General features: G+C 38.6%; 2 protein-coding genes across 3 annotated transcripts in view; one reads left to right on the plus strand and one right to left on the minus strand.

Moving 5' to 3' along the window:
• The window catches only part of LOC139965642 (probable tubulin polyglutamylase TTLL9), a 32547-nt gene extending 19260 nt beyond the window's left edge, over nt 1–13287 (plus strand). For both annotated transcript variants that reach the window (XM_071968234.1, XM_071968233.1), the window contains exons 6-13: nt 505–639; nt 2798–2938; nt 4565–4652; nt 5026–5147; nt 8342–8475; nt 9400–9513; nt 11150–11274; nt 11968–13287. In XM_071968234.1, the coding sequence (XP_071824335.1) occupies nt 505–639; nt 2798–2938; nt 4565–4652; nt 5026–5147; nt 8342–8475; nt 9400–9513; nt 11150–11274; nt 11968–12047 (939 nt within the window). In that variant the 3' untranslated portion in view covers nt 12048–13287. The remainder of the gene's footprint in view (nt 1–504; nt 640–2797; nt 2939–4564; nt 4653–5025; nt 5148–8341; nt 8476–9399; nt 9514–11149; nt 11275–11967) is intronic.
• Nucleotides 12730–17969, minus strand: LOC139965641 (beta-1,3-galactosyltransferase 1-like). Its single transcript, XM_071968232.1, has 2 exons — nt 17692–17969; nt 12730–15197 (listed from the first exon to the last, which is right to left on the minus strand). The coding sequence occupies exon 2, from the start codon at nt 15195–15197 to the stop codon at nt 13737–13739; it is 1461 nt and encodes a 486-aa protein (XP_071824333.1). The 5' UTR covers nt 17692–17969; the 3' UTR covers nt 12730–13736.
• Nucleotides 17970–18521: the final 552 nt, after the last annotated feature.

Consider the following 18521-nt stretch of genomic DNA (forward strand, 5'->3'; position numbering starts at 1 on the left):
ACAAGTTCATGAATATTAACATGTATGGCTTACCCATTATGAATATGTTTAGGCATCTGAACCACTAAATGTTTTTGTTTTTGGTTCAAAGGATCCGTTTTGCCCAGATAGCATGTATCTAGGTTAAAGACCCTGTATCTACTGCCATTTTTCTAGACAAATACTTGTTTCTCATTCTTGAAAGTAACTTTACTCAAGATATTTTGTGTTTGATTAAAAAAATCAGTTCACTAGACAAACAAGTATAGTTACAGGTACATATATAACTATATGTTACCTGTACATTCATAATCTGCCCTTTAAATGACTCATTGACATCAATCTCCACTATTTCATTATGAAAGCATTCAACTCTGCCCTTTTTTGTTGAGAGCTCCCTACCTAAATATAGTCACAAGTTTGTTTCGAAAGGAGAATATTCAGGAATCTCAGATATACATTGAAATGTTTGGTGTTTTGTTCAAAATGAATGAAAATTCAATGTCTTTTTCTTTCTTTGTTTAGTCCGAATACCACATGTTTGTCGACGAGTTCAAAAGAAACCCTGGATCAGTCTGGATCATGAAGCCTGTCGCCAAGTCTCAAGGCAAAGGGATATTTTTGTTTCGCAAATTGAAAGACATTACGGAATGGAAGAAGGTGAGTCGTACTTTTGTAACCGTGGTAACCGGTAATTTTGGTATCAAGATCGGACGTACCGACGGGTCTCCTGAAATGCATCATGCCAACATACGAGCGACTGGCTGTGTTGTCATATGAGGACATATTCTCTTTCAGTATGTCATTGATCTTACATAACATCTTTCTTTTGACATGCTAATTCGATGATTGATGCCTGCGTGGTCTTAGACCGTTTTTAATAATTGTAAAAATATGATAAGTCCTATAACCCTCTACTCTGGCTATTAAAAAGTGGATATCATCAAGAATAAAATGTATCCACTGTTGATGATACACTGTTTTATATCTTAGAAAGCAGAGAAAGCTGTAATAGTTCTGTGGAGGAGGGTGGAGGGGGGGGACGGGGGCATTTTAATATTCTTAAGGGTTTCTCTCCCTTCAGCTCTTTCCACCTGGTTTTTTTTTTACTTTCTCTTCTTAGCATCGTAGTATCATTAACTATAACACAAGTTTTGATATAGAAATTATTTGAAAACCATTGTCACCTACTAAATCTTGTTTTCAAGTCTGAATTTCTATCTGTTTGAGGACAGGTTGTTTTTGTATTGTACTACATTTGGTAATCTTCTATTTTTGGGTGCCTTTATGATTTTGTTTTATACTTTAACAGGTAGAATTAACTTCACATAATGCGTTTTCTTCATCATTTCTGTGTTGTTTTTTTGCATGAACTTCAATGTACCCTGAATAGGTTAATTTTTCTTCTGAAAAGACATTTTTGTGTAGCCCTGCACTGTTATTGATAATAATAGATCCTTTATTCAATTCCAATTCAATTCAGGTGCAAACATGCGTAAAATATTTCTCTATCTGTTGACTCTCAAAATGCAACCTTTTCAATATCATCATAATTTGAACACCCAAGTTTCTAAAAAACAATAAATCTATTGCGTTCAGCAGTAAAAAGATTGCTGTTTTTGTTCGGGGCGGGGGGGCGGCCTATTTTATAATGACCCAGACCTTTAAATTGTCCGATTGCCTTAAAGGATGTATTTAGGCACGAGATTAATTTTGATTTGTTTTAGACCTTTAAAGTACTGCTGCTAACAGTCCAGGTTGTGTTGCTACTTACATGTAGACATTTAATGTTGCAAAATGACCCTTTAAAATGCTGAGGTTTCTCAATGAAAGTGACGGCACACTACATAGTTTAGCTGCATACAGAAGATTTACTCAGTTCCTCAGATTCAATATAAACCTCAATGGGAAACCATCCAAGGATGCTATGTTCTTTAATGTGAAGTTATAAGAACATGTTTTTTATTTATTGAGTTATTATAATTGATAAAACAATGGATTAACATTAAGGTCTGCACTGAGGAGCAGATGTCATTATCAATTAACCTTAAAGGAGCACTGCATGGCGGTTTAATATAATTTTTCAAGGTGAATAATCTTGGAAAACCAGAATAGCAGTAGAATCATACCATTGCTGACATGCTTTTTTTTTGTTTATTTTCTTTCTTGGACTTTAACTTATCAAAATTAAAATGCTGTCTTAAATCATCCTTCAATCGCAGTAAACTGTTGAAGGTCAGTCATAATCAAACATCACCTCTGTAAAACACTGAAGGGATTAATGCGAACATTTTGTCTGCTAATCCTAACTTGCAAAGGTGCACTTACCTGGTAACTTACCCTCAACAGTTAATGACACTTTCAATGTCAATGCAGTATGCATATTAGGCTTGCTGGTCAATCTAAGCTGGGCGTTGGTATTTTATTTTGAAAAGTGGCAAACTTTCCTAAGCTGTCAAAACATCAAGTCATAATGCAACAAACAGACATAATAGTGTTTATAGGAAGTGGAGGAGCTCTTACCATATTTTTCTTTTTTTGTATTTTCTTTTGTTGGGGTGGGACTGGGAGGAGGGGTGGGGGTGCAGACATTTTGTCTAAGCTATAAGAATATAAGTTGATAAAGTTAAAGACTTGCAGTTCCAGGCTATGAGTCCAATAGTACAAGTGTAGCTCAGATACATTCCATTGTGTTTGGAGTTTTTGTAGATGATTAGATTTCTGTGGTCCTACAATAACTATGAGTGTCAAAGAGCTTCATTAAAAGTGGTAATTTCCCTCCATTTTGTGACTGCATTTTTCTCTCTTCCTGATATAGAGTGACATTTATCGACCACGGGAAGACAAAACAGACGATAAAGAGCCCCCAGAGACCTACATAGTGTCCAAGTATATAGAGAGACCATATCTCATCGGAGGAAGAAAATTTGACCTGAGAGTATATGTACTGGTTACATCTGTGAGTACACCCAAACGGACATTTTTTTTTAATACATGAACTACAAGTTTCAACAGATTACATTACAAAAAAAAAGCACTGATTGAGTCTGAGACACTATGGTCAGAGGGAGAGTTACCATTAACAGTGAGCTTTGTCTGGGTCACTCAGGTCATGGTGATATTAAAGATATCATAAAGAGTGAGCTTTTTCTGGGTCACTCAAGTCATAGTGATATTAAAAATATTATTAAGAGTCAGCTTTGTCTGGGTCACTCAAGTCATGGTGATATTACAGGTATCATAAAGAGGGAGCTTTGTCTGGGTCACTCAAGTCATGGTGATATTAAAGATATCATAAACAGTGAGCTTTGTTTGGGTCACTCAAGTCATAGTGATATTAAAAATATTATTAAGAGTCAGCTTTGTCTGGGTCACTCAAGTCATGGTGATATTAAAGATATCATAAACAGTGAGCTTTGTCTGGGTCACTCAAGTCATGGTGACATTAAAGATATCATAAAGAGTGAGCTTTGTCTGGTTCACTCCAGTCATAGTGATATTAAATTGTATCATAAAACAGTGAGCTTTGTCTGGGTCACTCAAGTCATAGTGATAATAAAATGTATCATAAAGATTGAGCTTTGTCTGGTTCACTCAAGTCATGGTGATATTAAATTGTATCATAAAGAGTGAGCTTTGTTTGGTTCACTCAAGTCATAGTGATATTAAAGATATCATAAACAGTGAGCTTTGTCTGGGTCACTCAAGTCATAGTGACATTAAAGATATCATAAAAAGTCTCTGTCTGGGTCACTCAAGTCATGGTGACATTAAAGATATCATAAAGAGTGAGCATTGTCTGGGTCACTCAAGTCATAGTGATATTATAGATATAATAAAGATTCAGCTTTGTCTGGGTCACTCAAGTCATAGTGGTATTAAAGATATCATAAAGAGTGAGCTTTGTCTGGGTCACTCAAGTCATAGTGATATTAAATTGTATCATAAACAGTGAGCTTTGTCTGGGTCACTCAAGTCATGGTGTTATTAAAATGTATCATAAAGAGTGAGCTTTGTCTGGGTCACTCAAGTCATAGTGATATTAAAGATATTATAAAGAGTGAGCTTTGTCTGGGTCACTCAAGTCATGGTGATATTAAATTGTATCATAAACAGTGAGCTTTGTCTGGGTCACTCAAGTCATAGGGATATTAAATTGTATCATAAACAGTGAGCTTTGTCTGGGTCACTCAAGTCATAGTGATATTAAATTGTATCATAAACAGTGAGCTTTGTCTGGGTCACTCAAGTCATGGTGTTATTAAAATGTATCATAAAGAGTGAGCTTTGTCTGGGTCACTCAAGTCATAGTGATATTAAATTGTATCATAAACAGTGAGCTTTGTCTGGGTCACTCAAGTCATGGTGTTATTAAAATGTATCATAAACAGTGAGCTTTGTCAGGTTCACTCAAGTCATAGTGGTATTAAGTTGTATCATAAACAGTGAGTTTGGACTGGGTAACCCATGGGAAAGCTATTAAGAGTATCACTTGCCTGCGGGTTTTTATTTTCCATAGCTTACATATACAATATGTGTATTTTTCACTGTTTCATGAATGCTAATCTCTGTTTTCCTTTTACAGTATGTACCTTTAAGAGCTTGGCTATATCGGGAAGGCTTTGCCAGGTTTTCTAATACCAAGTTTTCCCTGGAGTCTATTGATGATGCATGTATCCTTATCAATTACCTAATGGTTGTAAACATTGACTGTAGTCACTTAAAGTTATAGCTAGCTTACAGCACCCTCCCCCCCCCCTCCCTACCCAACTCCTTGTCCTCGCTATACAGTGTTGGTAATATTAGTTGTGATATCATTTTCAGTTACTTCACAAGTACCAACTTAAATGTAATAGTTGGCAATTACTCCCAATGGCTGTTGTTTGGTATGGTTGGACAGTTTTGTCACTAATTGAATTTAACTGAGTTAACAATGATAACGTGCCTCCTTTGTTGTACACCCTGTACACCCAATGTCACTTGACAAGGACATCTTTCAACTACATTGAAATGCTGCCCGGTTTCTTAACTAAGCCTCTGGCTCAGATGTTCATCTCACCAATGTAGCAGTCCAGAAAACTGCCCCGGACTATGATCCAGACAAAGGCTGCAAATGGTCTCTTCAGCAAGTGAGGCAGTACCTCACAGCCAAACATGGACTTGAACAGGTCAGTGATTTCCTATCGATATTATGTATTCTCTCCAAAAGTGAGGCAGGGCCTCACAGCCAAACATGGACTTGTGATTTCCTATCGATATTATGTATTCCCTCCACAAGTGAGGTAGTACCTCCCAGCCAAACATGGACTTGAACAGGTCAGTGATTTCCTATCGATATTATATATTCCCTCCACAAGTGAGGCAGTACCTCACAACCAAACATGGACTTGAACAGGTCAGTGATTTTCTATCCATATTATATATTCCCTCCACAAGTGAGGCAGTACCTCACAGCCAAACATGGACTTGAACAGGCCAGTGATTTCCTGTCAATATTAATTATTCCCTCAACAAGTGGTAGTATTACCCTGTGATTGGGTCCATCAAAACACCTATGATAGTCAATTAATAAGTCCTTCTGATTCTATTTTATTCTTAAATCAAAATCAATCTGATATATCACAAGATAATTACATGAATTAAATTAAACTCTAATCTAATTTAAATTAACCCTTTATAACAGTATTGGTATATAACTCTGCTGTTGTCTATCGCGTTTCCTCTCTGCACTTCAACTATTTCTATTGTTTTATTGATTTTGAATTGTTCTTTGAACTTCATTGGTCTTGACATAGACATGTTCGTTAATGATTTTTTCTAGTACAATCATATTCATATTCTTAAATTGTTCCTTTCCTTCCTCTCACCTGACTCTGTGCCTTTCTTATATCGATCATCATTTATCTTGCTCTCAAGTAACTTGTTCTAAAGTTCTCTTTTTGCTGTTTACAATGTTTCAGTTTCGTTTGTCATTTCCCGTTCCATTAGTTTCGCATTTTGGTTCATTTCATCATCTTTCACCCAGGCCAATGAATAAAGCAGTATTTTCTGTTGTCTTAGCCTCGTTATCAGCTTATCGCCTTCCTTTTGTACCAATTCACGTTCGTTAGTGAAAAAAAACCTTTTTCTCATAGACTTACTCTTCCAAACCATTCGTGTGTGCCAGTCTCCTTATATTAACATTAAAAATACAATTTGAGTCCCCTAGGAATGGGGGAGGGGGGTGGTCCTTTCATTTAACACCTACATACCAAGATGTTTACTAACATCTAATGCCCATGGTAATAAACTCATAGAATTAATGAACAAAAATACACCAATCAGCTTCATCTTTACATACCAAAATACACCAATCAGCTTCATCTTGATATACCAAAATACACCAATCAGCTTCATCCTGACATACCCCAGTAAATCAAGTAAATCATTTCTGAGGGTTGGGAGGAATGCATTATGTTCCAGCACCACAATTAAAGTTAATAAATAGCTCCATTGTGTTTCACTTTTTCAGGATTTAGGATTTGCACACAATAAGCCAAAAATGCTTTAAATGGTATGCAAAATTGTCTGCATTGATGTCCCAACACAATCCGGTTTTCTTTGTCACATCGTTATCAGATTGATCAGAATTTGGAGCTGAGTTTTGTTTTTTTTCCTTTCATATTTTTTTTACCTGAATGGAATTGTTTCCATGTGCAATAGACTACACAAGTTTTCCTTATCTGGCACTCTTATCTGGCATTATTGTAGTTTCTTGGTAACATATCAAAGCTTTGTGCAGACATGTAGTCTTGATTGTTGCTGATTTGGTCCAATATTTGGAGCTCTTTTGTTGTGACTTTTTTGTGACTTTGTGACTTTATTCAGGTATACAGCACAGAAAGATTTGAACCAGAAGGTTTGGAGGTCATATGTATTTACTGTTTGTGCGACGGTTGATCTTATGGCAACCAGGTGGTTTGGAGGTCATATACTGACTGTTTGTGGGAGGGTTGATGTTAAGGTAACCAGGTGGTTTAGAGGTCATATATTGACTGTTTGCTGGAGGGTTGATCTTATGGGCAACCAGGTGGTGTGGAGGTCATATATTGACTGTTTGTGGGAGGGTTGATCTTATGGGCAACCAGGTGATTTGGAGGTCATATACTGACTGTTTGTGGGAGGGTTGATCTTAAGGTAACCAGGTGATTTGGAGGTCATATATTGACTGTTTGTGCGACGGTTGATCTTATGGCAACCAGGTGGTTTGGAGGTCATATATTGACTGTTTGTGGGAGGGTTGATCTGAAGGTAACCAGGTGGTTTGGAGGTCATATATTGACTGTTTGTGGGAGGGTTGACCTTATGGCAACCAGGTGGTTTGGAGGTCATATATTGACTGTTTGTGGGAGGGTTGATCTTAAGGTAACCAGGTGATTTGGAGGCCATATATTGACTGTTTGTGCGACGGTTGATCTTATGGCAACCAGGTGGTTTGGAGGTCATATATTGACTGTTGTGGGAGGGTTGATCTTATGGCAACCAGATGGTTTGGAGGTCATATATTGACTCATTTGACACCTGTCTGGGGCATTAAATCTTAGGCACAACTTTGAGCTATTGAGGGATGCAAAGTGAAATATTGCTTTAGTGCAGGTTTGAATACTGAGAGCATAGGAAGCAAATCATTCCTATAATAACCAAATTCTACCCACCCTATATGCATTTTAATCATACATAACCAAATATGCATGCCGTTGCTGTGGCCAGGTAGATAAAGGCAGTTGTATTTGAAGCAATGATGCTTAGCAATCGGGAGTTTCAGGGTTCGATACTCGGCCAGGGCCTTAATGAGGTGGATTTTTCATCCAAGAGCAATCTATGGTTTTCCCATGTGAATGACTTTCTAAATTGAAAAGATTTCCAAATTTGAATGTCAATGTTGAATTGGAAACCACCTGAAAATTGTTAGCCCTTGAGCATCGTAAACTTTACTGCCTGATTATTATGATAATCATCATTACAATAAACGTACCAAATGTTCATCTAACCCCAGCAGCTCCATAGCTTACTCATGTTGAACTACAACCCCCCCCCCCTTACCCCTCCCCTTCCGTCACTATCTGGCATGTGTTTCATTAGCCCAACTCCTACTTGGTGAATTGTGAAAATATTTTGCTTAAAGAGATAGTGGAGAATACTTGTAATGGCTTCAGTAGAAAGAGTCCATAGTTTTAATAATAGATTTTGAGGTTTGCACATCTCCAGGAAATCTATTCAAATACAAACACACTGGATATTGTTAGCAAAGGCAGTAACCTTTGTCTGCAAATAGTTTGATTTTTATTAAATGACTGCCTCTCTCTTCATTCCTCATGATAAGGTGGAGGAGCTCGTCCGTGAGATGAATACCATCTTCATCCACAGTCTGCTCAGCGTCCAGAAGATCATGATCAACGACAAACACTGCTTTGAATTGTACGGATATGATATTCTCATCGATACAGACCTCAAGCCGTAAGTGCTAATCCCTCCTCATCGGTCTGTCCTTATTAAACTCAATATTTAACCACTACGGTGTTTTGTGAGTTATGGTTAATACTTTGAAACAATTCTTGCATGGCTGAGTGTGGGTGTTGTTTACACAGGGAACAGCTACACTGGTCGTAGAATATTCTATGCATTGAATCAAGCTGCATAACGGCTTGTTGAAACACTCGATATTCAACCACTACGGTGTTTTGTGAGTTATGGTTAATACTTCGAAACATTTCTTGCATGGTTGAGTGTTGGTGTTATTTACAGAGGGAGCCAGCTACACTGGTCGTAGAATATTCTATGCATTGAATCAAGCTGCATAACAGCTTGTTGAAAGACTCGTTTTAATCTTTCGTTCCTTTTCTGCTTCGTGGTAACAGAGAAGTAACATTTAATGGTTGCATTGCAAAATAAAATAACTTCTGTGCATCATGTAAGCCATCAGCAACAATTACATGTCTAGAATTGTTGTAGTTGTGAAAGCTTGAGTGTGTTGATTTGCATGTGATGACTTTCAATATGGTATATGTGGCGGCTATGTTACTCGTTGCACACGTTGCTTGGAATCATTTGGGGGCATTTGCAAATCCTTCGTGAATGTTCGCTTCATTTAACCCTCTTGACAAAAATCATGATAACATTTCATTTCAGTTTACTATTAAACTTTGTCATATAGAGCAAAGAATATAGGGGCAAGGAGGAAGGGAGGGTGGGGGGGGGTAGGGGGTCACACCCACACCTAATTGAAAGGACATGAATAATCTTGAGGTCACTGGTTTGAGTCCTATTCTAGTCAACCAAATTTCATTTTCTCTGGCAATTTTTTGATAATCGTTTATGATTTTTTTTTAGTATTGATTGATTTAGTAATTGATTGAATCTGCTTGAATTTTCTTACAACAGCTGGCTAATAGAAGTAAATGCTTCCCCTTCACTATCGGCAAGTGGTCCTGAAGATTACACCCTGAAGATTGGGCTTCTGCAAGATGTTCTCCATATTGTTGACATGGAAAATAGGTCTGTGTAAGAGATATTTGAGGTGTGGAGGGAGAGTACACCTATGATAATAATTGATATAATAGGAAGTCCACGAAATACAAAGCAAAGCCCTATATAGGGTGTTCACGAGATACAAAACAAACCCCTATCTAGGGTGTTCACGAGATACAAAACAAAACCCTTTCTAGGGTGCCCACGAGATACAAAGCAAAGCCCTATCTAAATTGTTCACAACATACAAAACAAAACCCTATCTAGGGTGTCCACGAGATACAAAACAACACCCAATCTAGGGTGTTCACGAGATACAAAGCAAAACCCTATCTAGATTGTTCACAAGATACAAAACAAACCCTTTCTAGGGTGTCCACGAGATACAAAGCAAAGCCCTATCTAGATTGTTCACTAGATACAAAACAAAACCCTTTCTAGGGTGTCCAGGAGATACAAAGCAAAGCCCTATCTAGATTTTTCACAAGATACAAAACAAAACCCTATCTAGGGTGTTCACGAGATACAAAGCAAAACCCTATCTAGGGTGTTCACGAGATACAAAACAAAACCCTATCTAGGGTGTTCACGAGATATAAAACAAAGCCCTATCTAGGGTGTTCACTAGATACCAAAGAAAACCCCATCTAGGGTGTTCTCTAGATACAAAACAACACCCTATCTAGGGTGTTCTCTAGATACAAAACAACACCCTATCTAGATTGTTCACGAGATACAAAACAAAACCCTTTCTAGGTTGTCCACGAGATACAAAGCAAAGCCCTATCTAGATTGTTCACAAGATACAAAACAAAGCCCTATCTAGGGTGTTCACGAGATACAAAACAAAACCGTATCTAGGGTGTACACAAGATACAAAAGAAAACCCTATCTAGGGTGTTCACGAGATACAACACAAAGCCCTATCTAGGGTGTTCACTAGATACAAAAGAAAACCCTATCTAGGGTGTTCTCTAGATACAAAACAAGACCCTATCTAGGGTGTTCACTAGATACAAAACAAATCCTATCTAGGGTGTTCACGAGATACAAAACAAAACCGTATCTAGGGTGTTCACAAGATACAAAACAAAACCCTATGACACTTATAATGATGAAAGTAACCTTTCCTGAGTGAACTTTGGTTTGAATGGGAAAAGTGTTCTTCATTGGGATTTGAATAAAACCCAGAACTAATTTCCGCATAATGTAATTAGTGTTAATGAAACTTATGTAGTATGATATGGTTTTCACATATTCTGTTACAGGTTAGAAATATATGGTGATTGGCAGGGTGGGGTAGCAGTGTGTGGAGGGTTATTGTCCCAGTCGTATGGACAATCACTGACACCCAGACAACACAGTTGTGTAATACCTGATTATTTTGCATATTTTTCTTTATAATGAATGATCTCTTTTAACACTATGTAACCTACTGTAACATCTTTTATGAATGGATGGATTGATGGGGCGGACAAATAAGATTATGTAGACAGGTTGAAATGTTTTACATTGTTTGTTTACTCACTTGATGATCATTTTATGGTTTTCATAGCTACTGGTAAGCTAATGTTTATTCATGTAAAGCTAATGTTTTATTCATGTTCCTTTCATGTTTCATTGCCACTAACACACTAATGTCTATTCATGTTTGTACGTTCAGGATGACTGGCAAGGAGAAACGTGTGGGTGGATTTGATCTAATGTGGGACGATGGACCTGTTTTTGCTGAAGAGGCGGGACTAGATTGTGTCAACCCTCCTTCATACTCTACAAATACATTCCTTGGTATGAATTGTTAATACTGTTAATACGTAACAATGGACATTCCTTCCCTCAACTATTTGTCAATTCTGCAACTCTCATTATGGTCCTCTCTCATTACTGTATGTGCATTAACTCTCATTATGTGCATTAACTCTCATTGAGGTCCCCGGTTCGAGTCACTCCAAGATTAATGTATGTCGTCCAGTTACAGAGTTGTAAACTATTGACAATTCATAATGATGGACGTTAAATATGAATGTAAGAGACCGACTTCAGTCAGCTTGCGGCTTTGATAAGCCAATGAGGCTTCTTCGCGAGTTCCTGCTTGCAGGAGGATCTAAAATACATACATACATACATACATTATTAAAAAATAAACAGAATGTTACTAGGCAGCTATTATGAGTGTTGCCAGCCACATTAATAAACGTATAAAATGCAGTAAGCTGCCCCTTCTCATACTAATTTTTGGGGCATTTTATCATTGAAGGGTGCAGCTTTATCTTTTCTTTACTAAAGGAATTTCCTTGTGCCTTTATTGTATGCAGTATATATATTAACAGCAAGCATTGGGTGAGTATATATAGAGCTCCTGCTACCCTACCCTCACCTCTGCTCTGTACCTTTTAACGTCAGTGTGAAATTAAATTTTTTTACGCTTTTTAAAGTAAGCTGTCCTTAAAATGAAAGTTTGTCTTTGCCCTGTTTTCTCAGGCTGCTACAATGACAGGAAGAAACAGCTTAGGAGTCTCTTCAAGCAGATTATGACACAGAAGATCAAAGCTGGCTCTTGACTGGTACTCTGTGCTGATTTCTTTTTGACTTTGTCATGCAAGTCACACACCATTCCTCATCTGAATGCTAAATGGTATTCCCAAGATGCTGTAGAGTTACTACGATATTTTGATCTATCTACAAAAGAGAGCTCTTCAGACAAGATGTTATGACACAGCCCACAAGTTCTATAACACAAATGTATGAGAAGGAGTGGTTGTATGTGGGTTGTATGTGGGTTGGGATGTAATGGGGACGAGGTAACCAGGTTGAGAGGGGGAGGGGGGTGGCAGGTGACCAGTGGTCATGTTGGACCCAAACTGATATTTGAAACCCAATCCCCAAAAGACAGCTGCTGTTTACCTAATTATGTTGGTAATAGCCTTAGTGTGTACTCTTGTATTATGTATTTGGGCAGTATAAATTGCAAGTGGTATAAGCACCACCATCACCACCACCACCACTGTGCTTGTTATTTTGATGTGTGGATATACGCATTGGTGTAATTCTAAACCGCTATGCTTTGTTACCTTTTCTTAAAAGTGACGAAAGGAAAGTTCCTCGAAAACCATTTGTTTTAAGATTTTCTTGTCTGATTATAAATCCCATTGTGATTGTCTGTAAACAGCCAGATTATTTTAATATTTACTATGAGTTATTTTTAACTTAAGTTGCAAGGTAGCTTTATGCTTGGAATTCCTCTATTTCACAAAGGCATATCTTCAAGGCCATCGAAGCTAGCTGTAACAGAAGACAAAGAGACATCCAGTTGATTGATTTGTTTTAGCATTTTGTGTTGGATTCTTAAGTTTGAGGCCTGATTCGTGCAGGGGGGTAGCAATGGAAGGTCTGGGGGTGTGACCGCCAAGATCAGTCGGCACGTCAGTTAGCACATCAACGATGAGAATTTGGGTATTTCATTACTATGTTCATACAATGACATGCATATCCCTGTTGCTCTTCCAACTTTTTGACCAAAGAAAATGGCTGTTCTTTTTCTTCATTGTTTGACATTAGTTTGGTCATAGAAATTTTGCAGGCTGTGCCACCTCCTTTTCTATTGTACACGTTACTCTGGTCACACAAGGGCACAAAAGAATCTACATCCTTGTTCTGAATACTCTTGCTCTTATATAGTTTCATCAAAAAATTATTTCCAGGAATCTTGTGTAGTTTGCTCGCTGTAACCAATTTTTCATATCTATTCTTTTTATGGTTGAATAAACTTACACAAAATAGTGCACTGGTAGGAGAATTTTAGTTGAATGCTTTAATCCTTTCTTTATCCGAAGTGATTTTAGGTTTTCCAGTGCCCCCTCCCCACCCCGACTGATTGATATAGGGGAGCAACATGTGCCTCATCCCCTCCATGACGAAATTTGGTCATGCGCCTAACCTCAGCCAGCCCCCCCATCCCCACTCCCCAATGTTGAAAATCTTCATTAGCCTATGAGAAGAAATATATAATTTTTAATTCTTGGCACATGTGATAGTGTGTGAGTATATAAGTTTGTAAGTGATGGGATGCATTGCAAGTTCCGCTTATAACACTTATAAAATTCGATTGATATTTAGTTTGTTATATCTTGTAATTAGCAAACTGGGACTTGGCACTTCTGACCCAGTTGTAAATCCGACTCAGCTATACATTAAGGAAATACGAACTAATTCAAGATAGATCTTGAACACACACTTCGTATCGTTTGTAATCAAATTTTACCCCAATTTTCTTTCAAATCTATTGATTTGCCAGACCAGATGGACCATACTTGGGCGTTCTGATAAGGAGTCAGACCATGTAATGTAAATGACGCCCTTAACTTAGAAATATTATGATTCGTTAATATCATTGTTCCGTTACTGTGGAAAAAACTCCAGCTAGTGGTAAAGAAGTTTGGTATGTCTGTGGGAGATATTGCATAGTGTCTTAGCAACATACCCATGAAGACGTCCTCCCAAGGAAATAAGGGTGTGGTCAAAGACCGGAAGTACAACTTATACACGAGGTCAGTGGACATGACGTAACCGATGCCAACACAATATGGCGGGTAAATGTCTTCAGAAAAGATACTCCAGGGCACGTAAAATTTCTCCTTCGGATCCCGTAAAACGGGGAATTTTATGGCAGCTTTCCCGCCATAGAAATTTTGTAACGGAGATCGCCGCAAGAAGGCTAGCAGACGATCGATATTCAGTGATACGTCGTCATCAATTTTTAAGACAAATTTACTCCTTGGACAGAATTTGGTTGCCCATTTCAAACCCATCACTGTCTTTATAGTCAAATTTAGATACGAATCAACGAAGTCTTCTTGAATAATATCACCATACTTCTCAGACTCCTTTCCGAGGTTAAACTGTGTCATTTCCTGGGCAGGACCTCGCCCAAGAAGAAAAACCGTTGTTGTCACTGAGCTGGCAAAGTGTGCAGATTGAGCTGCCCATGTTTTCCTTATAATTCGCCTCTTCTTGTAATTTCGAGGCTCCGAGATGACCATAATGAGGAGCGTGAGTCTCTTAAAACTGTTTTCATCGTCGGAACAAATCGATTCCGGATTCAAAATGTACGGATACTCGTGTGGGTCGTCTCTACTTATCCACTTGGTGTAGTTTAAAATACCGCTCATCGGGGGCTTTAGCTGTATTATACTGCCATCAAACTGATCCATAGAACTGTCTTCTTCCTTACTCTGTAAATGATAGGAAGCATTAACTGTTCCAAGATTCTCGTCTGAAATTTCGGATAAGCTTTCATTTTTTATTCGTTTCTCTTCAGCTTGGAGTTCGATGGCAATTTTCCATTTTTGTTTAAGTTCCTCTGCAGCTGAAAGTGCTCTTATACCTTTCTGTTGCCTTATGTTTTTGGTTTCGTCGCCTTTCATGAAAATAAACGTATCAGCATCATTACCAGGATTGTTCTGGCTTATGTTACTGAATAAGGCGGAGGAGATGTCTCTCGTGGAATTGGTACTTGACAACACTTCTGTACGCTTCAGATCTTTTGACTGTATCCAGAGTTGATTGACCTGTCCAAATGTATGTCGAATTTGAATGATAAGCGATGTGCCCCCGATTGTCAAAAGAACAAGCAAACACCGAACTAGGACCTGTTTTCTTAACCGCATTTTGTGCCGCAAATGTAATATGTATGTCGTTGACTTCAGTTGCATCTAGAACGTTAGATTTGGAAACAAAATTAAAATGTGCTTGTTGATCTCAATAAATTCTCAATTGAAAAATTAAATTAATAAATAATCAGTCCAACTCTTGCTGTTGGCATGGGGGCATTTTTACGGTTCACACTTAGCTATTGGTTGAGTGGCTATCAGGCGCGGCGGAACGGAAAAATTATTGGGGGGGCTAATGTGTGGAGACTATCTAAGCGGAGCGCCACCATCGGTTGGCGCGGAGCGTATTAGAAAATTTTGGGTTTTTTCAAACCCCCAGATGTCCGGAAACGGCACTTCCCGAGTGTTTTATGCTGCGAATACCTAGCCCTAAAATATGGGTCTCAAGCCTGCAATTTCTCAGATTGCACGTAAAAGTCTGTAAAAACATTGTAATTTGTATATTCGATGGTGTTTTAAGAGAGTAGCTATTACTCGTAGTGTAGGCCTACTCGCAAAGACGTTTTTGAGTGTAGTAAGGGCAGTGGCGGAGCTAGGGGTATTGGTCAGGGGGGGGCAAGAATGGTCTGTAGGGGCGCTTTCGACACTATCTAAGCGGAGCGCCACCACAGGTTGGCGCGGAGCGTACAGAAAATTTTTGAGTAAAGTCACTCCCTAGATTGCAGGAAATGACCCTTTCCGGGCCTTGCTAATTTGCAGATAAACGGAGAATAAATAGGTGTCGTCGCCATTTTGTCGGAAAATTACACCAACAGAATATGACAAATGTCAATAGGTATATGAGAGCGCAATAAAATAGTCAATAATCGCGAATAAGCTAAAAGTAGTGAAAAGCTGAAAAGGGCGCCGGCAGTCCATTGGAGTCCGTCAGGAGGGGGGGGGGGGATCCGCCCCCTGACTGTATATATGGACGCTCCGCCACTAAGTAAGGGGATGTTGGAGAACTGGCTGAAATGAGGCAAGTCATTGGCCTAAGACGAAGTTGCGTTACGCTTACCGGTACTCACACTAACTGCTTCCACTTTTCACGGCGCGTGAAGACGCGGTTGGGGTGACGATGTGGTCTATAGCCAGGGGACGGGCCGAGGGACCAGGGTCCCCCAGCAATTACTAAAATTATTACACCTATATAGTATACGTGTGCATCGGACAGATCGACAAGTATGCATTGAAAAATGGGCAGATGCACGTTTCGTAGCCTTGGTAAATATTGGGGGGGCTTATCATGCATTTGCCCCCTCAACTTTTTCATTGGGGGGGCTGAGCCCCCCCAAGCCCCCCCGGTTCCGCCGCCACTGGTGGCTATATTAAGGAAACATAAATTACATTAGCCCATAGAAATTGAACTAGGAAGCCTAGAAAAAAGTGAGGGCGTTTTCCGGCAAAAAGCCAGATCATTTGTACGTATTCATACATACATTGTGCATTCGACTTCGAAACTGAATTTGATTTTAACCGCTTTTTTCGAAAGACTAGGTGTACTTTGCACAACAAAGACATGTTATGGCGACCAGAGTGGTAAGTACTATACTGGGCACATGGCAAACCTTTTCCTTCTTTGTATTATTATAGTGCTCCACTCAATAGTGTCATAGTTGTCCGTGAAAAAAGCAGCCCTCCCTCCTCCCCACCCCCTTCCCCACACACACCTACTTTTGTGTAATACTTCCATATAAGTCTGTGCATGCAATTCCCAGTTTAATGTTGCAAAGTGGGTATTGCCCTAGTTTCCTAATATTACATTGTTAGTGATAGGCCCGGGACATCACAACCGCCATCCCATGTTGTTCTGACAAGTGGATATATCGGTACGGATACAGTTTTAAGTAAAATGTGGTGGTGACATTTTTTGTCATTAGGCTTTAGCCATATCGCATCCGAAACAACAGCCGTAACCGGTCAAGGGACCTATGTTAACTATATCCAGGGTCCAGTGTATATCAATACAGCAGCTGAGCAGACGACACTAGTAAAGTAATTAGATACATATGTAATTGCTTACTACTTTATCATCAGACTAAAGCAGAGAAGAAAGATATGACTCATAATTGACAAATAAGGAGTACTGATTTAGAAAATATACATTTGCCGCAGCCAAAGAGGGGGTATGCACAGGGAACAGCTGTTTAAATTTGAAGCTTAGCTTATCAAGGATACAGGGAAAGTCCGTTTATATCCCTTCTCAGCTTGAACTAAATATAGCGTATTGTTCGGAATTACTCACCTTTACTTGTGCAATATCCCTAAGCGTAAATATACTCTCTAAGCTTGCACCCCGTGTAACATATATCTTTATAAACTCAGTAGAGTATTTTACGACTTAATCATTTCAAAACTCAAAGAACACGAAGATTCTATCAAGTAGGGAACTATAGCTATATAACCTTCTTGACTAAACGTAACTAAATGGAAGTCACGAACTCCCATAACTTGTGTGTAGCCTATATGAGTAGCTATCTCAGTATACTGAATGGAATCTACTATAATAACAGAGACATGAAGTTGTCTTCGTTTTAAAAACTGAAATAATCTTTACCAATTAATGAGTGTGTTTCATCTGTCCCTCCTGATTCTTCAGCCTGCCTCCGAAACAGACCCTGGGACTAGAATACCAAACCAGTACCATATATAGATTTCATGCGGTATACGCTGTTACATTTGTAAGTTGTACCAGACTGACTATTACAGACTACTACATTATTTTACAATGGACCTTGATCAAGTGGGTATGTATGGCAAAGAGGCTGTTAGCACAATCGGTGGACACAATACTTTATCCGTATCGATTTTCGATAAAGAAGGTGGCACTTTTATACCTTTGTGTACCGGGACTGACTATTGTATCGTGAAAAACTAAATTTGAATTGAATTTGAATATTGTTAAGTTGCTATAAATGTAGTAACATAAAATGGTACATATCTAAAGTTGTCACACAGTTCGAAGAAAAACTTACAGCACACTTTATAGCATTTCATTCGTTGTGCGTTTTTTTCAAATTTGTTTGCATGGCATTCATAATTTGGTGATCAATGTTTTGCTTGTTTACGCAGTTTCATACAGCCGCGACTGATGTTTAACATGTGGAGTGTTAGCTCAGTGATTATAGCCGGTGCCTTTCGAAGGTCCCGGGTTCGAATCACTTCAAGATTAATATATATAGTCCAGTTACAGAGTTGTTGACAACTGACATTTCATAATCATTGACGTTAAATATGAAATCTAAGAGACTGACTTGGGTCTTTGGTTTCAGGTTCAACACTTTCAACATTCTAAAACAAAAGAAGACAAAGTCAAGCGTCACAGATCCTACAGTGGCACTATGACGTCACAGATTTACAATATGACAACTCCCAAATGAGACTTTT

The sequence above is a fragment of the Apostichopus japonicus genome, chromosome 3, assembly GCF_037975245.1.
Source record: "Apostichopus japonicus isolate 1M-3 chromosome 3, ASM3797524v1, whole genome shotgun sequence".
Classification (NCBI taxonomy): domain Eukaryota; kingdom Metazoa; phylum Echinodermata; class Holothuroidea; order Aspidochirotida; family Stichopodidae; genus Apostichopus; species Apostichopus japonicus.